General features: G+C 46.0%; 1 protein-coding gene across 1 annotated transcript; it reads left to right on the top strand.

The window, feature by feature from the left end:
- Window positions 1-213: 213 nt before the first annotated feature.
- Window positions 214-1,950, top strand: LOC142558043 (uncharacterized). Its single transcript, XM_075670207.1, has 2 exons — window positions 214-574; window positions 1,142-1,950. Exons 1-2 carry the CDS (start codon window positions 305-307, stop codon window positions 1,463-1,465), a joined length of 594 nt encoding a protein of 197 aa, XP_075526322.1. The 5' UTR covers window positions 214-304; the 3' UTR covers window positions 1,466-1,950.
- The last annotated feature ends 19,087 nt before the right edge of the window (window positions 1,951-21,037 follow it).

The following is a 21,037-nucleotide window of genomic DNA, read 5'->3' on the forward strand; positions in this document are numbered from 1 at the left end:
CAGAGAGGGCCCGGGCCAGTTCTCCTTACGACAGTGACGCAGGAATGAAACGAGCAAATTTGTGCCATTTGATCAGCTTCATCGTAGCTTTTCTTCGCATAGATTAGAACAACTGCTCGGGATGTGAATCTTATTTTCTTTTGTTAGTAACGCTACTATACCTTCCTTTCAGAGCGGTAACCATACAATAAAACGCTGCTTTGAAAATTTTCTATTACGCAGGCATCTGCTTCTGCGCATAAACTTGCCCGAAGCCGACGTCGTCAACCTGTTTCGCGCCCTTGAAAGCAACCGCAGCATCGGTATGATCGAGTTTCGTGGCATCACCTTCAGGAAAAGGACTGCCAAGGCGCTTGGCCGATTGATCGAGCGCAACCGATCGTTAGCCTTTCTGACCGTTCACCTCGACGAGAGTGAGCCCGACGTGGACTACGTGGCCCAGTTGCGCGGCATCTGCCGCGAACTCAAGGAGGCCCTCCTCCGAAACCGCTTTCTAATCAACGTGGAAATTTATGCAGCCGACCGTGTCCGCTCCAACCAACCCGTCATCAGGGACTCTCTCAGGCGTAACGCGGTGAGCATTCTATTGCCCCACTGGTTTCAAGAAAAAATGAGTCTCATTGATATTTACGTGTATATAACCACGGTGCAGCCTTCATGATGCTACCATTCTGGAACGGGGACATGTGCATTGGCAGATTCATAGCTGGTTATTCTCTGCAGTAAACTGACGTTGCCTCGCAAAAATTATGCTCGTAACTGCACAATTTCCGTTTTATTTTATTTAAACATCTTTAGAACACGCTCACGAAAGATGACAAAAGATGCAACGACCAGGAGGACATTATCGAGTTGTTTCGCATTCCGGAGAGGTGCTGGGTATTGTATCGAGATCCACGCCCATAAACGCTGAAGTCGGTGACTGGGTGTAAAATTTCATATATTTTATTTGCCGGAAATGTGCTTCTAGCTATGTTATAATCAAGTAACGCGTCTTAGGAATGGCTGCAGGGACAGTTAAAAACATTCGCTGAACTCCTTGAGTACCTTATACAATGATGTTTTTCACAGAAATGCCGCGCGTTGCAGCGTCTGTACTCTAGACATGTTTCGCCGTCAATTCTGCCTATGAAAAATGCAGATGCTCGTCAACGAGGCGGTCCGGTTCGTCAAAGGCTCCATGGAAAAAAATGGCGCCCTGGCCTTCGAGACCTTGGAGCACTGCTTGTCGCTGCTATTATCGCTGCGCATGGATTTAAGCTTATCCTACGACTCCGCTCTCGAGAAGATCGCCGAGGCACGCGAGCGGCTCGCTTTCAACTACTTCATCCTCGCGGGCGTTGTCAAAGCCAAGATAGTCTGCGGTCCGCGTCGCAAGAAAAAGACTATGTTCGACAAGCTTGGCAAAGACATGCAGGCGCGCATCTGCTCCTACCTGAGCCTGAATGACGTCATGGACATCTGAAGTGGCGAAATTTCTTGAGCTTCTGAAAATAGCGATAGGCTGCGTCGACACACAAACTCGACGAATGTGAAAACGTCAAACCAGTTGTCAAAACTGTCACCTAACAAGTGAGCGTGTGTATTTTTTTATTAGGAAGCACTTAAATCAAACCATATATTTTAATTCTCAATCTGAAAAAAAAAATATTTCTTGCTCGTTTTCGTCGCCCAAGCAACGCTGCAGTCTTACTGCTAGATTCATTTCCAGCGCAACGTTTTATATGCTGATGGTGCTAAGTACACGTACTCGACGTAACGCTTTTTCGGGCCGACGCGCATAAATTGCTTGCTAGTACGATACATCAAGTAAAGTTTGTGACAATCGTCGCGGTATTTTGCTATATTCTTAAACTAGTCCCCAAGAAACGTTTTGCTCATGGTATTTCTCATACATTTTAGATTTTAGCATGTGCTGACAGCGAAATAAATGTCATGTATGTCTTACGAGATCTCACTTGTGTGTTTTACGAGGTGACGCTGCTGACAACGATGTTTTCTCACTTGTATTTCTTATAAAGCATTACATATGTATGACACGCTTTCTTTACAATGTGGTATCAGACAGGTTTTAATGCTATGGTCCCACTGGGTACTGCGGAGTTAGCTCATTTGTGTTGGGGGGGAGGGGGGGGGGGCTTACGTGCTGTGATCAATGGTGGTCGTGTTAGTCTGATTGCAGCTAGGACGCTGAGGGCGATGTGAAAAGGCCGGCTTTGACACGTCGAAGGCTGGAAGAGGACACGCATGGGCCGATTCCTTGACGCACAAGCGAGCGCGCCCCGGGGTTAAGTCGTCGCTCCTGATGCATCACACAAGCAATGGCGCTGCTAGACCACGGTGGCCGCACAGCACGTGCACTGACGTTGGCGTACTGCTTAAGAGATCGATCGCCTTCTGCGGCGAGGGGAATTGGGCGCAAAGTACTCGCTCGGACTGGTCTCCTCACAACGTGGAATCTGCAAACTTGTTTCCCCATTGTTCAGAAGTTTTAGTGTTTGTTCATAAGGTATCAGTCGCTCTGCTGCTGTTTGATTTATACACTTTTTCAGCTTTAAAACTCTATGCGCCGAATTTAAGAACTTACTCGCCGCATAGGCTCCAGGGGCGAGCATAATGGCATTTTTCTAGCCGAGCATGCGGCCGCCTCCTACCACCGGAGGCCAAAATAAGAGCTCGTCCTGTTAATGAGCCTGAGGTCGTGTGTTCGATTCCTGGCGGACGCGGCCACATTTCGACGGGGACGCAATGCAAACGCTCGTTCACTGAAAATACGGCGCACGCTCACGCGAGCTCGACGCGTCAAATGTATGCAGAGACCTTCACTGTGGCACGTAACCCCTTAATTGGTTGAACACGGCCTGCATTTGCACAAAGGTTCTGAGGGTAGAATTGTTCGTAAGAGTAAGAACCAGCCAATATAATCTTCGGCATGAATTTAGTGAAGGCTTCCGTCTGGTTGCACGCATCATTTACGAACGATAAAAAGGTAGTGCTTCGAGTACAATTGGCACCACAGTGAAAGTGGTTGTCAGAGTAGGATAATATGCATCAGTATAAGCGGGGAAGAACAAAGCGTACCTAGGCGCTGCTTCACGTAGAATGCCACGACGATAGCAGATGATTTTGCCTACAAATACTTTCGTCAAATTCTGCTGTCGGTGCTTCTGTAGCGATGGTGGCAGACTGCGTTAGAGGGCGCTTTGGGTGCTTCCATGATGGGCAACAAGGACACAAGAACATACAAACGCGCAAAATTAGCATCTTTATCGCTCGCCATGATGGAGTAGATGCCAGCATTAAATTTGTTTTCCAGCGAAGCAGTATACCTTTTCCGTCCAAAGAAATTTTTGTGTCGTGGGCGTGGTACGCAAAAAAATATACCCATACGTGGGCCAATCCCGGAGATACTGCACTGCCGGCCCGACCAGTGGCAAAGGTGAAGCAGGCGTTAAGAACTCGCCACACGTGGGCCGACCCGCGGTGGAGCTGATGCAGGCGTTAAGCACTTTCCCATACGTAGCGGAGTAATGATGCAAGCTTACGTATGAGAACGACAGGAGGAAGACCACGTGTAATGGTGTGTAATGGTTTCGCCTGTAAATAGATAGAAATAGCATTCCGCAAGTAGATGTGGACGTCCAAGTAAAGCATAGATATCCCTGTTACTTTTCAAAGCTAAGAGACTTGTTTGAGAGAAATAACTGGATAACTATGCTAGAGCATTAAGGAAAGCCATATTTAGGACTATTTCAGAATGGCTAAACAAGGCAGATTCTGTTTCACGCGATTAACTATTACCCGCGTGTTTAAAAAGGCGCCTTAACAAGAAGCCCAGGCTTGACTTGACCTAAATGGCGCCAGCGTCAAACCCGTCGAGAGAACTTAGCAAAATATAAAATAACCTCGAAAAATGTGGAAACAACTTAGCAAGCACGTAGAAGCTATATATATATAGTGATTACAAGCTCCGCTGTTGACTACAGCCCTGCAACAGCAGTCCAAGCTACGCACGTTTGCTTCATGAACTTTTATTTCCATTTATTAACCATTCCTTTAATTCAATTCAAATACGATTTCCTCAATGTTGTGCTTCGTGTAATTGTTGATAGGATTCATATATGACCAAAAAAAATCGGGCCGCTCTATTTCCTTCTCGCTCAATATATATATATATATATATATATATATATATATATATATATGTGTGTGTGTGTGTGTGTGTGTGTGTGTGTGTGTGTGTGTGTGTGTGTGTGTGTGTGCGCGTCGTAGTAGTGACGGTGAATAATACAGTGACAAAACTGTCTGACACAACCAACGCTTTTTGTGCGCACTGGTGCCCTCAAAAACGGGCTACACTCCAAGCAAGCGATAGCTGCGAAAAAGGACGGCGTTCGTGCAAATCTGATCAGCGGGTCAAGCGTGTCGGCTTATATACATGAGCCATCGAACGTTCCGGAGAAATCAATCATGCTGGCGTGTCTTCCAGAAAGTTCTACACCATTCGCGTAGTGCCTACGTGCAATCTTATTACGCAAGGTTCGGTGACAACAGGCACCGGACAAAGCCATTGATAACATTTCGGAAACATCCGATGCATGCAGGCGCGTCCTAAGCTGAGCGACAAAATTCCTTAGACCATGAATCGCGGTCACTCGATAAACAAGTACATGTGTCAATACTCCGCAAAAAAACAAAAGCCATCGTCGCGATGCTAGAAACATAAAAGGAGAGCGAAAAAAAACAAAAGCACACTTACTAAGATAAAGCAACAAAACAACAAAGTAACAGTCCAAAGGCAGTCCAATGTTCAGCTGTGCAAAGCCCCGAGGTTCGTTCGGGCAGCTATAATCGGTTAAGTTGCACAACAGGGACACCTTCAGGTCGCGAGCGGCGGCCCGACCTGCACGACCTCACGGACCAGGGGGTCAATGCGTCGGATGATCTTGTAGGGTCCGAAATACGCGGCGTAAAACCTCGCTAAGTCCTAGTCGGCGTACCGGGGTCCAAATCCAAACACGCTTCGGCGGGCTGGAAATAGGTGGCGACGTGAATAATCTCTTCATCGGTCACGCGCGGCAGCATGGAGTTGAGACGCTTCGTCGGCTTCCTGCTGTAGACCAGCTTGAACGGGGTGATCTGTGTTGTTTCTTGCACCGGCGTATCGTATGTGCCGGTTACGTACGGCAGGAGGCATCGCGCGTCTTGTGCTCGACATCGACGTACACTGCTAGCATGTCGGCGAGGGTGGATCGCCTTCTAATATTTCCCTACATTGCCAAGATTGTAACTACACGCCAGAGTTAGGTGAGTGTGCGATATTGTACAGACATAAGAATGAAGATACGCGTCTTATGGTAGAGGCATGGCATATCTATAATGGTGGAAGTGCGTGCGTGAGTCAGCCTTCGATTACTTTACACAAGGAAGAGATTACGTGCCTTAACAGTTATCTCTCACGTGAACCGGCACATGTACCCGACTGACACGTGGTGATACCATTCCTAAGCTTGTGCAGATAAGTTTTGTGTCCTCTTTCTTTTTTCGCCTGACTGCTCCCTTCAGTTGATAGTCGGCGTTCGTGTTGTCCACTTCTCTACTCTTGCGTCCTGTCTGCACACCTGACCTCTATTTTGCACAATGAGCGTTAGTCGCCAACATCGTTGTCAGAACATTCTTTGGACGCTTTATTCAGGTTTTTACGTAGCGTTGCTTCTGACGCTGCTGCCGCATCTGGTTCAAACAACTTTCTTGTGGCGCGACGCAGCGTCCAACTTGTGCCCTCAAAAACAGGCTACACTCAAGGGACAACGATAGCGGCGAACCCACTCGGCGGTCGTCGAAAATCTGATCAACGGGTCACGCGCGTCGGCTTTTATAGATCAGTCGTCGAATGTTGCAGAGTAATCGCTGGGACCGGTGTGCCTTTCACAAAGTTCTACATCATTCGCGTCGCGCACGCATGCAGTCAGATTAGAGAAGGTTCGGCGACAACAGACAGCGGATCGAAGCATCGATAACATTCTAGAAACTTCCGATAATGTAGACGCGTCTTGCACTGAGCGACATTTCTTAGACGGCAAAAGCGCTCACCCGTAATAGATAAACAAGTTCACTTGTCAATATCAAGTTAACGGAGCCACCTAGAGAGCACCAAGGTGTTGGAGGCTATATAGATGCTGTCAAAGTTGCAAATGTTCGCGAAGAAGTGCTTTGCATTTACAAGTATGGAAGTCCAATTGAACGCCGCTGAGCTGGCCGAGTAACGAGGTCCCCGCGGGCAAGCCAGTGCATCTTTTTGGGGCTTACGTAGGCGCAGTTAAAATGCTGATTAGGAGCTTGCGCGGACGAGTAACGCACGGAAATAGGCATCGAAGCAGGCAATAATAATCATGCTTTCGCATTCCCATAAGAAAGCGGTCTTAACATGCGTATTGAGAAATGTGTCTGAACTTGAAGCTTATGCTGGACTTGATATAATTGACGCTTAGTGCGAACGCGCTGAAGACGTTCTTTGCGTTTTATTTCGGGCGTTCACGACAGGTGTCGTTTAAATGAAGTGAAGCATGGGCTTCGAGTTAGGATGCATTTATGAATTGCGTATATCCTGTTTGTACGGCTGTTAATGGCACCCCTATTCGCCTATTGTGCGTAATCTTTCTGTGTTTATACCACCATTCTATCTCACGACATCTGCGCTGTTTCCTACTAAGAATTTTGCCCACATTTGTCTAAACCCCAAAGTGTTAGCTCAGTGATGACTCTTTTCCGGAATGCACACAGCCTTTTAGGTAAATGACTTGTTTGTTATATCTAAACTACATTTTTTGTCCTTCATTTACATCATATTCTGCTTTCCTTCACATTTCTGCGGGGCCCATGCGCTCGACAACAACATTAAACCAGACAGATACTCTTAAGTGAACCAAAACGCCAGAATACATCGACGTAAAGAAAGATTCGTTGTTACGATTCGTATAAATACTCTTCAAAGAACGGTTACCGCTGTTGGGTATCCTGTGGGCCTACAGGGCAACGCATATAATAGCGAGTGTTATAACGTTAAGTATTTTTTTTAATTACCGGTGGCATTTAACAAATCTACTTAAAGAATTGGAATACTCGAAGAGGCATACATTACTTACATTAGAAATCAATACGCACAATGGAATATTTATCAGATTTGCACGAGTTGTCAATGAAACCTATTTGGCGCTTATTTGTAACACACGAATTGAAGCCCGTGATTTCACAAGGCACGTGAAAGAGTCTCGAACTACGCTCTAGTTTTCAGATAATACCAGCCAGTCTTCCGTAAAATGCAGTGTTGTTCCAGTTACATTGAACGTGAAGCCTTTTTATGCTTTGGAGGTAGTGGAACACCAATGGCTTTCTCTACAAACTTCGGGAGCGCTGATCACGAAGCCTCTCAATTCATCTCAACTCAACTCTCAGTCATCCTCTCAATTCTGTCCAAGCGGATATGACTTGAAAAGTAGCTGGATGTACGTAAATTTCAACTTATGGCATACAGTAATCCTTTTAAAAGGCAATAAGGAATATTTTCTTGAGTAATCAAATATTCACTTTCTTTCTTTTGCAAATAATATATGCATCTGAAACTAATCTAGTACAAGAAGTAGAATGGCGCTACATATATATATATATATATATATATATATATATATATATATATATATATATATATATATATATATATACATACATACATACTTACTAGAACACTTGAGCAAACAAACACATTCAGCAAGAGCAGACACTCCCATAGGGCCCAGCAGCCGAATTGACGGTAGCGTCACCAAGAGGCTTATGTGAATACCTGCACAACACTTCCGGTTTCGGTTTTGAGCGCGTGCACTTGGAACACCGGCGAGTACACCCCTGAGCGGAAATATAGGGACCACGGGAGCGCGTGCCAGACTGAGTCGACGCGGCACCTGCTGTCGAGAATGACGTCAAAGCGTTCAAGCACTTGCGCGTTCGACCCTATCGGTCAGCGTGCAATGTTTCTGCCGAGGTTACGATGCTCGTCGACTAGACGTCAATTGGATGCCGCTTATTCTGCTCCACGACATCATCGCTTTTGTTTCACTGAGTGGATGCGGCAAAGCTCGCTGGTGTCGCCGTCGCGCATCGCAATTTTTACTGCTATGCCGCGGGATACTGGCTTTTCCCGCGCCTTTTGATGCATCGCTCAGACTGCTTTGCTTCTTAATATAGCCTTATATTAGCGGAAATGCTTCCAATAGTTTCTTTGCCGCGCATTGTAGCATGGTTTTCAATGGGTGTCCTTTGTCGCGCGCGTGGAGTGGGACAGAGTAACAACTTTACATAATCTGATAGCAAGAGCAGGATGTCAGCTTGTGCCATGAATTTTGAAGAGACAAGTCTGCCGGTTGTCCCTCTGGTCAATTACGCACAGTAATATATTTTCTAGAGGCAGATGTGAATTGAACTCTATAGCAGCGTGTGGCATAATACTCCGCCGTTGTTATATTTTAGCCCGTGGTAGTATTCCCTCTGTGACATTGGGTGACTTGCACCTGCATTACTTGTTGGCGTCTTCATTCAATATTTAAGAATAATAGGTGTACGGTGCCCCTATTCCCTTCTTACTCTTTAAGCGGTAAATACGGGCTTCATTAATGCTCATTCGCACTCAATTTGGGTGACAAACAACATCGGCTGCAATACCTTAATTACGAGACACAGACTGTTGGAAGCGTTTCAGCACGACACGCCGAAATCAGTACGACACGCTGGCAGATATGATGGGACGGCGGGTCGACGTAGTTTGGCTAGTTTCGCAGGTGCTCGAGGGGTCCATCTTCTTTTGCACACGGGTTTACAGCCGCCCAAATCATTAACCAGCGTACGTGAGCGGCGAGTTTTCTGTGCGTCAGCGCCATAGGACGGAGCCAAGTTGCGGAAAGGGCGAGAGTAAGCGCCTACAAACAAAGCGCGCTTAGCTTGTCCCATCATCTGCTAGGCTATGGACGTCACTCCATATTAGCGCACTTCAGACGAACAAGCAGCATGAGTAGACAAATGGTCTAGCTCCTATTTTATGTCCCGAAGATCGGCAAGCAACCGACAAAATAAAATTTAAGGATACGTCACACGCCCTTAGTCACGAGGTAAGCCGAAGAATATTAATCGTTCATTTATTACTTGCTGAACAGAACACAGTACGCACAATGGTATGAGCCGTCTGCAGCTCGCTGTCAAGATAAGGCCTTGCGATCGCGTAAAGCACGCAGTTGTTGGCAGAGTAGCAGCGTCCCCAGTCCTCCCTCCCGCGCTGCCACGCTGCTTTCCTCCATTTCGCGCGCGTGATTGAGCCGCGATTGTCACTTTCCCTTGCGGCCAGACGTGAAATACGCAGTTGCTGCCGGAGCACAAAGACGCCCACATCACTCCTTCCCACCGCCTACGGCCTTTCGCGCTACGAAGGACCGCGCGTTTGCTATCTGCTTTCCTCCTTCGCACGCGTCAGGTTGAGTCGCGATCCTCGGCGCGCCTCGCATGCTTTCATTCGCGCATACAGCACAGGGCGTGCGGTGATTCTGTTTCGCCCTTCGACTTTACACGGAACATCGTCGTGGCGGCGACGGCAACAACGCCCTTGGAGGGCCCATATAATTGCTATCACAATAACAATATTGACCACAATGAATACCCCCACTATACATAGGGCTCCATAGAACATTCATGGAGAATCTGATAACAGAGCTGGGCCAACTGAAGCTTGGGGTGGGTCAATTGGAAACTTAGGGCTGAGGCAACATGAAATTTGCTGGAGGGCCAACTTGAAAGTCGGGGATGGGGCAACTTAAATTTGACAGTGGGCCACTGAATATATGGACATGGCGCAACCAAATTTTGAGTAGGACGTCCTGACAGGCTAGTTGGTTCATAGCTTTAGACGTTTCTTTAGACGATCACCGAGATAACCATCAGTAATTCTTAGAGAATCATTGAAAGAGGGAGAGATAACATAAAGAAAACAGGAAGACACCGCGAGTATGTGAAGTAAACAGATATGGCACTTAACTAATAACCAGAGTGAAGGAGAACAAACAGGGCATAAAATCGGTTGAAGAAACGAAAAGAGGCAAAAAAACTAAAAACAACATAACAACAAACGGGGAATATGACACCGATAAAGAAATGTGGAAATGACGTCATGAAAGCATGAAGGCTGAAAATATGCCCTAATGAAAACAACTATGTAAAGTGAGGGTGAGGGAGACTATTGGAATTCGCAAGCGTAACTGTGGAAAAAGTGAAAGCCGGTGAAACATTCACGCTTGGCGGCATTCAAAGCAAAAAACACCTACGACAAACAAAACTAAGCGACAAAACACCAAGAAACAAAAAAAGAAAGCTTAGACCAACAAAAGGATTTTTTTAAAAGTCATATGTCAGAAAATTGACTTCTTCTGGAAGCAACTAGACAGATGGCGTGCTGATACATTTGTCGCCATTTTTTAGTAAGTAGAACCCTTCGACAATTTCCCTTTCAGCCAGATCCCTCGAATAAAACAGGAACGTTGTGTTATTAAAAATTTGTTTACACGGGTTCTTTCTTTCACCCCCTTTATTTTTCTTCTGCATCTCTCACAGTTCTAGGCCAAAGTGCCTCCGGCCTTGTTCTTTACATGCCAATGGTGTTCTCGTACCCTTTTATCGAAACACCTGCCTGTTTGTCCAATATAAAGGTTGTCACATATCAAGGGAATCGAATACACTGCCTCACAAACGCCATCTGTATAGTACGTTTCGTGTATGGTTGAACACTGTGACCAACTCTTTTTCTAGCCTGTAACCATGCGGCACGCGCTACTGAAAAATTCCTTATCGTGGTCCTTTTCCTTTTGAATTCCTTTTGAAAAATTGCTTATCGTGGTCTAAAGTTATTTTTTATTGGTTTTTTGGTGTTTTGTCTTTTCGTTTTCTTTGTCGTAGGCGTTTCGTGTTTTTCTCCATGTATCACTTTTTCCATAGCCACGTTTGTAAATTCAATAGTCGGCGCCATCTCCCCTTCCCATAGTTGTTCTTTAATAGGGCATATTTCGAGCCTTTATGCTTTCATGACATCATTGCCACATTAGCTGATCGGTGTGATATTCCCCATTTGTTGTTTTGTTGTTCTGAGCTTTTTTGTTTCTTCAAAATATTTTATGCTCTCACCCTTTGCCTTCACACTGGTTATTTGTTAAGGATTATATCACTTTCCTTCACATACTCGCCGCTCTTCCTGTTTTTCTTCCTGTGTTTCATTTTCTTATCTCTCCCTCTTTTGATGATGCTATAAAAATGTATCATGTTTTTTTTCGGTTATCGCTTGTCGGAATCCTGGACTGCACTCTTGCCCACCAAATAACTCTTGCGTATTTGTGTTTATCGGTACACGTGAGAGTGACAATGCGGACAAGTGCTCAGGTTCCCGAATGAAATGTATGTACGTTGCTTGCTTTCCAAAAATAAACAGTTGGCAGCCTGCGCTCGTGGTGAGTTGTCTTTTTTTCGCGCAGTTATAACAAACTTCCAAAGCTAAATTTGGGGGTGGATGAACTTGAAATTTGGATATCGGTCAAACATAAATTTCGGTGTGGAGTAATTTGAAATTTGGACATGGGCCAACTCAATTTGGGATAGGGCCAACTAGAAATTAGCGGTCCGTTATCTTAAATTTGGGGTTGGGCCAACCAATATGTGGGACCATATGGACCATCTTGAAATTTGAGGGTAGGCCAACCTAAATTTGAGGGTGGGCCAACTTAGAATTTCAGCGTGGGCCAACTTTAAATTTGGACATGGGCCAACTAAAGCTTCCAATTGGGCCAACTAAAATTTGGAGTTGGCCAACGTGAAATTTATGGTTGGTAACCTTTATATTTGGGCCTACCACAAGTTTCAATTCACGGGTGGGCCAACTTGAAATTTGGGAGTGGCCTAACTTAAATTTGGCGATGGGCCATGATAAATTTGGGGGTGACGCGTTATATTTGGAGTGGGTCTACATGAAATTTTGACGTGGCCAAGCTAACTTTGTGGTAGTCCAATTTAAATTTGGGAGTGGGCTAAGTGAAATTTGGTAGTAGGCCGTGTTACATTTTGGTGTGGGCCAACTTGAAATTTGGGCTGGACCAACTGCAATTTCGGGGTGGTTACACTGTAAATTAGGACGTGGGCCACTTTAAGTTAGGGGGTGGGCCAACTCGAAATTGGCGGGCTGGTCAGCCTAAATTTGGGGGTATCCTGATGTATAAATCGACAACGCCAGCGGGTTTTGTGAGCTATTTTTCCACTTTGACATTCTTAATTCGAACGAATTGAAACGCAGCATCCTTCCACCACTGCTTCCGAATCTTGCGTCTGCAAGAATCTTGCGCAATTTCAATACCGCCGGTTAGGAGGTATGCATCTCATTTTTACCGCCTCCACGATAACGAGAGTTCGGTCACTCAGGAGGTTACGCGTACACGATGGTGCACTCAAAAGAAGGTGTATAACCATACATAAAGTATGGCTAAATAATGTTACATTTTTGTGCTCACTCACTTTTTTTGGTCAGCATTGTTTCCTTCAGATGTTTAGCTTTATATTTAATTCTTTTGCTGTGTCGCTCTCTGGTAGCCTGTATATCACGTGAAATTTCACATAAACCATACCTAGCAGTTACAGTTGGGCCCTTTCTCTGTTCTCTTGTTGTTTCCACTTCCCGGCGCACATCCTTAAGAACAGATATGTTTATTTCTCAATACCAGTCAACAGAAACTGTTTGAAAATAAAACCAGCAAAGGAGGTCACTTGTAACACAATGAAATACCAGATAGTTGAAACCACCATCCTATGTTTAAAAGCCAGGAAGTCACCAACTTAGCGGCATCGCATAACGCCGCCAAGTTTACCTTTAAACACACTAGTGCACCCTTAGAAAGATATCAAACATCTGGTTGATACGTAACTGCACCGAACAACCAATCCTGGGAATGGTAGCTATCAATCTTGACGCCCACTGAGGAAAAAGCTGAACGCGGTACTTTTTGGAAGCCGTGCTTTGTACTCGAGTACAAGAGGGCCTGCCTGTCGCCTTTTTTCTCTACGCCCGCCTCCTCTTTCTTCCGCACTTCTTTTGGAGGAAAGCATTAACGTTTATCATGCGATCTGGATCAACAAAATTATTTAATATGAAAAAAAAACAGCGCAGAATTTCCTTCAAAATGTAGTAGAGGGATGTGTGGCGAGGCGACGTGTGTATGGCCAGGAATGATGTCTAATATACGAATTTGCATCAGGTTGGTTCTTTTGACTTCGACTACGAACTCATTCCTTTCAACAAAATATTGCGTTATCAGAGCCCTCGTTCTCAATGATTATGCGCGTGAACAGAGACCGACAACCTTCGCCTGTTCAGTTAACCGATTGCCTTCACTTCGCAGCGATCTAAGCCCTGGTGCTTTGGGTGATTAAATAGATATCGTGCTCTGCCAGAAAACCGATTAATAATGACGCGTCAGAATTGTTATTATTGGTAAGTATTTACTAAGGTGAAGCTGGTTATGAGTACACTTCTGTGCGATCAGACACTGTCGGCTGATCGCGAAGATGGTGCAATACCGGGCCGACATGCGGCGGCGGTGAAGCAAGCTTCAAGCACTCTGGGAACTTGCAATTATATCTTGTGTCCAAATACAGCTCGTTATCATATACTAAGCTGATAACAACAGATACTAAACTTACTGTCGTCAGCCATGTCTAGGTTCCCACTACCCTGCCTTAGTCGACGTTCCAAGTGATTGAGTATCTCCTTTATTGCGCTCTACTTTAGTGGTGGTCTCTTCGGGACGTCAGCCGTGTCTAGTTTCCTCGGTTTCTCGAGACGGCGCACCCGTCGTCCACGCAAATGTATAGAAAGATTACAGTAGGATAGCCTGCACCTCTGTGCCGTGCGCTAAACAGCTTCGCTGTTCATGCACTTTAAATAGTGATAGGGTGGAAGATTTTTGTATCGTAGCCGTACCAAATGTAGTGCGAAGCGCTGGAACTGAAAACTGCTGTAGGAGCCAATCTTTCACCTATTGCACGTAAGCCTTTCACGTTTCTACCACCAATCTATGTTAAGCAATCTGAGCTGTTTCCTGGTAAGAATTTTGTCCAAGTTTGCTTATAGCGAGATGTCATTCTTAGGCGAAGCATCTTTTCGGCAAGGCAAACCGCCTTCTAGCAAATTGTCTTTATTAGTTCCATCTAAACTACGCTTGTGGGTTTTTGCGTCACAACCTATCCTGCTTTCAGCCTGAATTCTACGGGGCGCTGGCACACGACATCATTGTGATGTTCTAAGTGGGCCCAAGATTCCCTTCAATTGACACAGTGGTCAGGTGTTTTGTGCGGACAACACAATCTATACTCGACAGACGCGACTATTTACACCCTCGACGAACAACAGAACAAAAACAATCGTAATAGTTTGGAATCTGAAATTCCTAACGCGCCTAAGCGCAGTCGACGACGTACTAGCGGGCCCTGAGTTTCACACAATAATTACTAGAGGGAACTCTGGCGCTAGTGTCTACGGGAGCTGCAATGGGAGCGGTTGTAGCAAGCATGCCAATTATGGGAAGTACATGGATTTGCCTGAACTTCGTCCATTTGGCTTGAAACGACTTTGCGACTTTGTAAACTCGTCATTTTCAACAACGTACTGCGTAATAAATAATTAAATAAACATACGTAAAATTGTCCTAAACAAACTCTAAACTCTAGCAACTCTAAACTCTAAAACTCTAAACTAAGCAATAAATTGAAAACATCACTTACAGCGCGTACATAGACAAGGACCAAAAGAACGACGAAGACAAGCGCTGATTTCCAAGTGTTTTTTTTTTTATCTTGAGTAACACGCATATGCGCCGAGAAACGAAGACAAAAGACCCCCCCCCCCCTCCCAAAGCATAAACAGGATATGAGTATGCTTTCAAAATTCGAAGAAACCATGACCGCTGCCTTAAGATGAACGAGAGCGTATGCGCGGCCTCAAAAAAAAAAAAAAAACAAGTACTTCATATTTTAATGCAAATCACGGCTTACTAACTGATTCACCTTCAGCAATCGCTGCTGATTCAATGATAAGTCTTGTGCATTCATTAGTATGCCTAGCTAAAGTAGTGTTATCTTTCTTTAAAGAGTGGGATACAGCCCCAATATTGTGCGCAATGGAGAGCAACATGTCTGAATGTTAGGCTGCAAGAACATAGCAATAAAGTGCGCAAAACGCGGAAAAGGTTTCTAGGTGTCCATTGCGCACAATTTTGTGGCTGTATCCCGCTTTTTGAAAAAAATAAACACTATCTTAGCTAGGCATCCTAATGAATAATGCACTAGACTTATCATTGAAGCAGCAGCGATCGCTGAAGGTGACTCGGTAAGTAAGCCGTCAACTGCATTAACAGATAAAGAACTTGTCTTTTTGAGATCGCACATGCGCTCTCATTGCTCTTAAGGCGGCGGTCATGGTTTCTTTCAATTATGGATGCATACTCATGTCGGTCTTAAGCTTTGGGGGGGGGGGGACATTTGTCTTAAAATAAAATCAGTTGGAAGTCAGCGCTTGTCTTCGCCGTTCTTTTGGTCTTTGTCTATGCTGTAAGTGAAGTTTTCAATGGAATACCAACAAGCCCGTACCGAAACCCTCCTTCCAGCAGAAAAGCTTATTATTGAAACCTTTAAGCCACGGACGCATGTATCGGCAAGCGAATGAAACGCCCTTATGAATGTATCGTGGGCATGCCAATGCTTTCAGACGCTTGGCGCGTTTCGATTTGGCCATCTGGACGAGCTCAATCGCTGCAATTAATAGCGCTTGTGCGTTTTCGCGGAGTCTTCTGAATTTCGAAGAGTGAAGATTGCGCTGAAATTTGCGACAATAGGGTTTATATATCGTAATGTACAAAGCCACAAGAACGTCTGAATGCACAAGTACGAAGATCAGACAAATCCATGTACTTGCCACCATTCCCATGGTGCTACTACGACTGCAGCGCCTGAGTTTCCTCTAGTAGTTACTGTGTGAAACTCTATGCTAGCCGGTGTGGCGTGGTCGTTGCCGTCGCGCTTGTCGTCGTGGCCACTCCGCAATACAGCCGCAAGTCCAGCACCTACTGAGGTGACTTGCGCCAGACCATGACGTAGCGGCAGCACTGGAAGTGTTTCGCTAGAATAGCAGCTTGGGCTTGTTGGTTTTCCATCCTGCTAGTAACAGCGCAAAATATAGACAAGGGACGAGAGAAGAAGACACGTCTTCTTCTCTCGTCCCTTGTCTATATTTTGCGCTGTTACTAGCAAGACTGGAAGTGTGCAGCACGACAGCAGGACACGAGGCCGGTGTAGTAGCTAGTCGGGTATTCTTGCCGCAGGCCGCTAGCGGGCACACCGACACGTAGACCACAGGCGGTTGCCTCCTTTTTTTCAGACCGCGAACACTTCTGGCCACCAGGTCCTCAGATCACTTACGCTACTAGGCCACTACGACAGCAGGCCGCCGTCGCCGTGTGATCTGCATGTGCAGTGCGGGACATTGGCCTCAGCAGGCCCTTACGGCTGCAGGACATCCGGTTGTGGAAGGTCGCGACTCGAACCGCCAGTCAGCGATCTGCCGTCCAAGTCTTTCCACAAACGATTTGCTCGAGCCGCACGTCTCTGCCGCTCTCGTGGCCTCGAGTTCCCTCTTCCTCGCGTCACGGCCACACAATGCACATCATCACTGCCGTTACCTCTTAGTCTAGTCGCGTCTACAGATTGCACATTAGCACAAATAGCCCACGCTTTAAAAAGTTGACCGCAACAATTCCAATCTACGACAGGTGGAGAGCAAGCAGGAGTGCCGGTGCGATCTGATCATTCGAAGTTTATATTGGTCCAAATGTTCATTTTTCCACACAGCATGAAATACATAAGGAGCACAACAAGTTTAGCACGAGGTTTAATGAGAAAAGTTAGCATCATTTAAAACAAAAGAAAAGAAATAACAGATTCATTTCTAGGATTGAAAATTTCTGGATACCTTTCTAGACACCTGAGGAGCCGAAGTTCATTATCGGTCTTTGCATTACTTCAGCATATTATTGTGGAAGACCTTGACTTTTCACCTAAATCAATGGCGTATTTAACGTCGTTTATGACTTCAGCGCACTTAAATGGGCATCACCATTGCACGAGAAGCTTATTTGAGTCGGTAGGTAAAAGAATAAGATCCTCCTCGCCGGATAGTATTCTTCGTTGCATGCTCTTACGATTGTGGTAAAGCACCTGCCTCATATGTGCTTAACCAAGGTCCTCGTGAACGAGGTCACATGTTTCTTCGAGCTGGTTCCGAAGGTCCGCAAGGCAGGTGTACACTGTTCGCACTTCATCATCAATGGCGCCTTGTGTCAACAACACTTTCAGAATATTCAATGGTGCACGCATGAATCTCCGATAGATTAATTCAAATGGCGAAGAGCCGGAACTGGCGTGTGATACTTCGCGATAAGCCTAGAGAAGAGGAGCACTGTAACGATCCCATTACCATGGCAGCACTTGGCACATTATTTTGTGCGTGGCATATAGCTTGTCGTTGTTCACTTCGACCAATCAATCGTCCACGGTATAGTATGGAGTGACACGGAATAACTTGGCAGGGAGTTTTCATCTCATATCTTTCGTGAGTTCCGGCATAAAACTTCTACCTTGATCGGTAAACAACTTCTCGGGGCAGGCCCACTCAGGAAAAAAAAAAACAAGTATGACTACTGCGTAGCTGAAAGCTACGATGTTGGGGCATTCTACGGCGTCAGGATAGCGAGTATCAAAGTCTACTAGGGTAAGCAAGTAGCTATTTCCTTTATCTGATCGAGGAGACAATAAATCGGTCAGATCAACAGATACTCTGGAAATGGTGCCCGTCTGAGAGCCATGCTGTCCAACGAAGCAACTCCGACTTTCCCTCTTGGTGTTGTCCTTTAAGATACATCACACAACTTGACAAGCCGTTTGTTATATTCACGCCCATCCCTGACCAGCAGAAATCTCAGAGTATATGATCTGTAGTCTGTCGGGCGCCCTGGTGACCAGCCATGATGCTTTCGTGAGCCCGAAAACATGTTGTCTTGATGTGTTTGACGCGACTACTTGTTTAACGTTTCTTCCCGTAAAAAGACGATAATGGCGATAGAGTAGACCCACCTTTTCGAAAAATGATGCATAGTGTCCTTAGAGTGAAACTGCTTGCTTATCGTATTCAAGGAGAGCTTAAGTCTTGGCGCTTCTTTCTCGGCTAGTTGAGCTTGGGTAAAATCGAAAGAGCCAACTATGCGGACTTTCGTCACAGTCTCCGTTTTGCTTGTGTCCAGGCGACAGCAGAGACTCAGGTTGACTTTCTTCTAAAATGCCTGCGATCTGATCGAACTACTTCGCGCTGGAGACACGTCTTCATGGTACTCCCAAGCCACGCCTGGCTCCTGTGGCTCCATGACTATTGGTATTTTGCAGTGGACGAGGTCGCACTCATGAATAAAGCATTCACGTCCCTAAAAATGTAGGGCGCGTGTGTTGGAATGCTTGCGTCGGGCAATTCCTGCGCGTGTTGTCCAAGCACTCGTCCTTCGACCACTGGCATATTGACTAAGAACATAGGTGACTTTTGGGGGCATTCAACTTGTCTTCAATCTTATCCTTACAGTCGACGGCTTTGTGTCCAAGCAGCACTCATCTCTTGCATTTAACATAATATTTCAGCGCTTTACGACAATCAGAAGAGCTATATACTTTGCGGTGACGAAGGAAGCAACTCGGCTGATGTATGTTCTGCGGAACAACACCAGTTTATTCACGTCCTTCGCGGCCTCCACGACACTTCCAATCTTCAGTAGTGCCGTGGACTTCGAGAAAGTTGTCAGTGGAGTCTGAAAGGGATGCAAGCGTTTGGCATTCACTATCGTTGAGCAAGATGGCAAGCTTCGGATGACATCAACGTATGAAATGCTCAGCCTAAGTGCTCCGAGCGGTTTGTCGCGCTGCAATTGTGCCTGTATTCGTGGAACTTTCTTAACCCTAGGAAAAACACATTTATGTAGCACGTACTGAGCAGCCGAAAGCTGCCTTAGGAATTTTTCACGTTGCTTCACAATTTTCTCAGAGACGCATTTAATCTATTTGTAATATTCGAGATGTTTACTAAATAATCAAGGCTAATCATGTAATTAGGCGGAATACAAAAATTTGTCTATCTCTAAGCGACCCCGAACAACGATACCTTGGTTCTGACCAGCTACGTGGCATTTGCATATTTTGAGATCTTGGCGTATACTATTTGGGACACCCTGTAAGTGGATGCTTTACTTTAAGATTAACAGAAGTTTCCAAGATCGTCTAGGGAATTCAGCAGAAATCTACTTATTGATCTGAAAAACTAGAGGAGGTATATAATTCGTGCATTATAAATCAATGCGCCTAATTGAATATATAACAAATTTGGGACAGTTATTTTTTCAACATTCTACTTTGGCGCACGTATTGCAATACACCTACTGAAGCCAATTGAAGGATGCGCAAAGAACCTCTCAACTCGAACGCATGTCTCTGACAGCCACGGGCCGGTACATCCTGCGGAAACTCGGCTTCAACTACCACGTCCAACACGGTCAGAAACAGGTCATTCCACCTGACCTCAGCGACACACTGATTGTCGCCCCTATACCTCGAAACATGCACCCCGAATTTAATCGGGGCCGACGCCAGGCCCGTGCCAAGGCACTGCTGTGCTCCTTGGGTGGAAAGAGGACTACGCGCTTTGTAGACGCCGCAGAATACACGCGAGAACGCCGGTTCACGGCGGTAGTCGTAGACGTTAGCTCCAGGCTTACGCACGCGTGTAGTGTCGCAACGGAATACCCCGAAACAGCAGAAGAGGTAGCGATTGCGCTTGCGCTTACCGACCCCCTCTGCGAGGTAGTGTTTAGCGACTCACAATCCGCAGTTCGCAACTACGTGCGGGGGCGCATTTCGTCCGAAGCTCTCCAGATTCTAAGGAAAGCTGGTCGACAGCACTTCGATAACACCGCCATCATATGGTTTCCAGCGCACGTCGCCACCCCCACCGATGAGGGCCTCATTAACTTGAACGAGGTAGCACACCGCTCTGCGCGAGAACTGACCCGCCGCGCAGAATCGGGGACCGCCTCTTCGAGTTCGGAACTGCTGGCTCAAAGCACGCGAGAACGCCTGGTCAGGTATAATGACATCACCAAGCACTACCAGCTAGGCAGGCGGTTGCTGCCCCCCCCTCACCCCATGCTGAAACGTCGCCAGGCAGTCATCTGGCGACAATTGCAAACACAAACATTCCCCAGTCCGGTGCGATTGCAGCACATTTTCCCCGCGCAATACCCGAATGCTCTTTGCAAATTATGTCAGGACACTAGAGCGACGCTGTCACACATGTTGTGGGAGTGTCGGGTTACATCAGCTACAATGGCAGTAGCTCCGGAGGCTCTTGCGTCGAAGTGGGCCGCCGCTCTGCGCAGCTCCAACCTCAAGACACAAGAGTGGGCTGTCCAGCAAGCCCGAGAGGCGGCGACGAGGCAAGGCCTCGAAGTCCCCTCATGGGAGACCTGAGCCCGGGTCATCAAATTTGCCGGATTCAGAATAAAGTTGTTTCCATCCATGCATTGAAGCCAATGATTCTACAAGGCGCTTGACCCTTGTTCTGAAACTGCGCGCTAGTTATGAGATAATACCATTCAGGCTTGCCGTAAAATGCACTGTTGCTGCATTTACTTTCCTAACGTAACGCCTTTTGATGCTCTGAGGGTCATGTGGTAATAAAACACCAGAGCATTTTCTCGCAAACCAGGGGACGATTATCTAAAAAAAACTGGTGCCATCCTCAGAATTAGTTCGATGCGGATGTGACTTCAAAAGCTAGGTACTGAAATTAGTATACTGCTACCTTTCGCGTAAAGTATTCAGT

Source organism: Dermacentor variabilis, chromosome 9 (assembly GCF_050947875.1).
Source record: "Dermacentor variabilis isolate Ectoservices chromosome 9, ASM5094787v1, whole genome shotgun sequence".
Lineage (NCBI taxonomy): Eukaryota > Metazoa > Arthropoda > Arachnida > Ixodida > Ixodidae > Dermacentor > Dermacentor variabilis.

What these genes read in the sequence shown, in the direction of transcription:
- LOC142558043 (XM_075670207.1), top strand. Translation starts at nt 305, where the DNA reads ATGATCGAGTTTCGTGGCATCACCTTCAGGAAAAGGACTGCCAAGGCG. An exon ending in ACTCTCTCAGGCGTAACGCG is followed by an intron (nt 575 to 1,141) that starts GTGAGCATTCTA and finishes TGAAAAATGCAG; the next exon opens with ATGCTCGTCAACGAGGCGGT.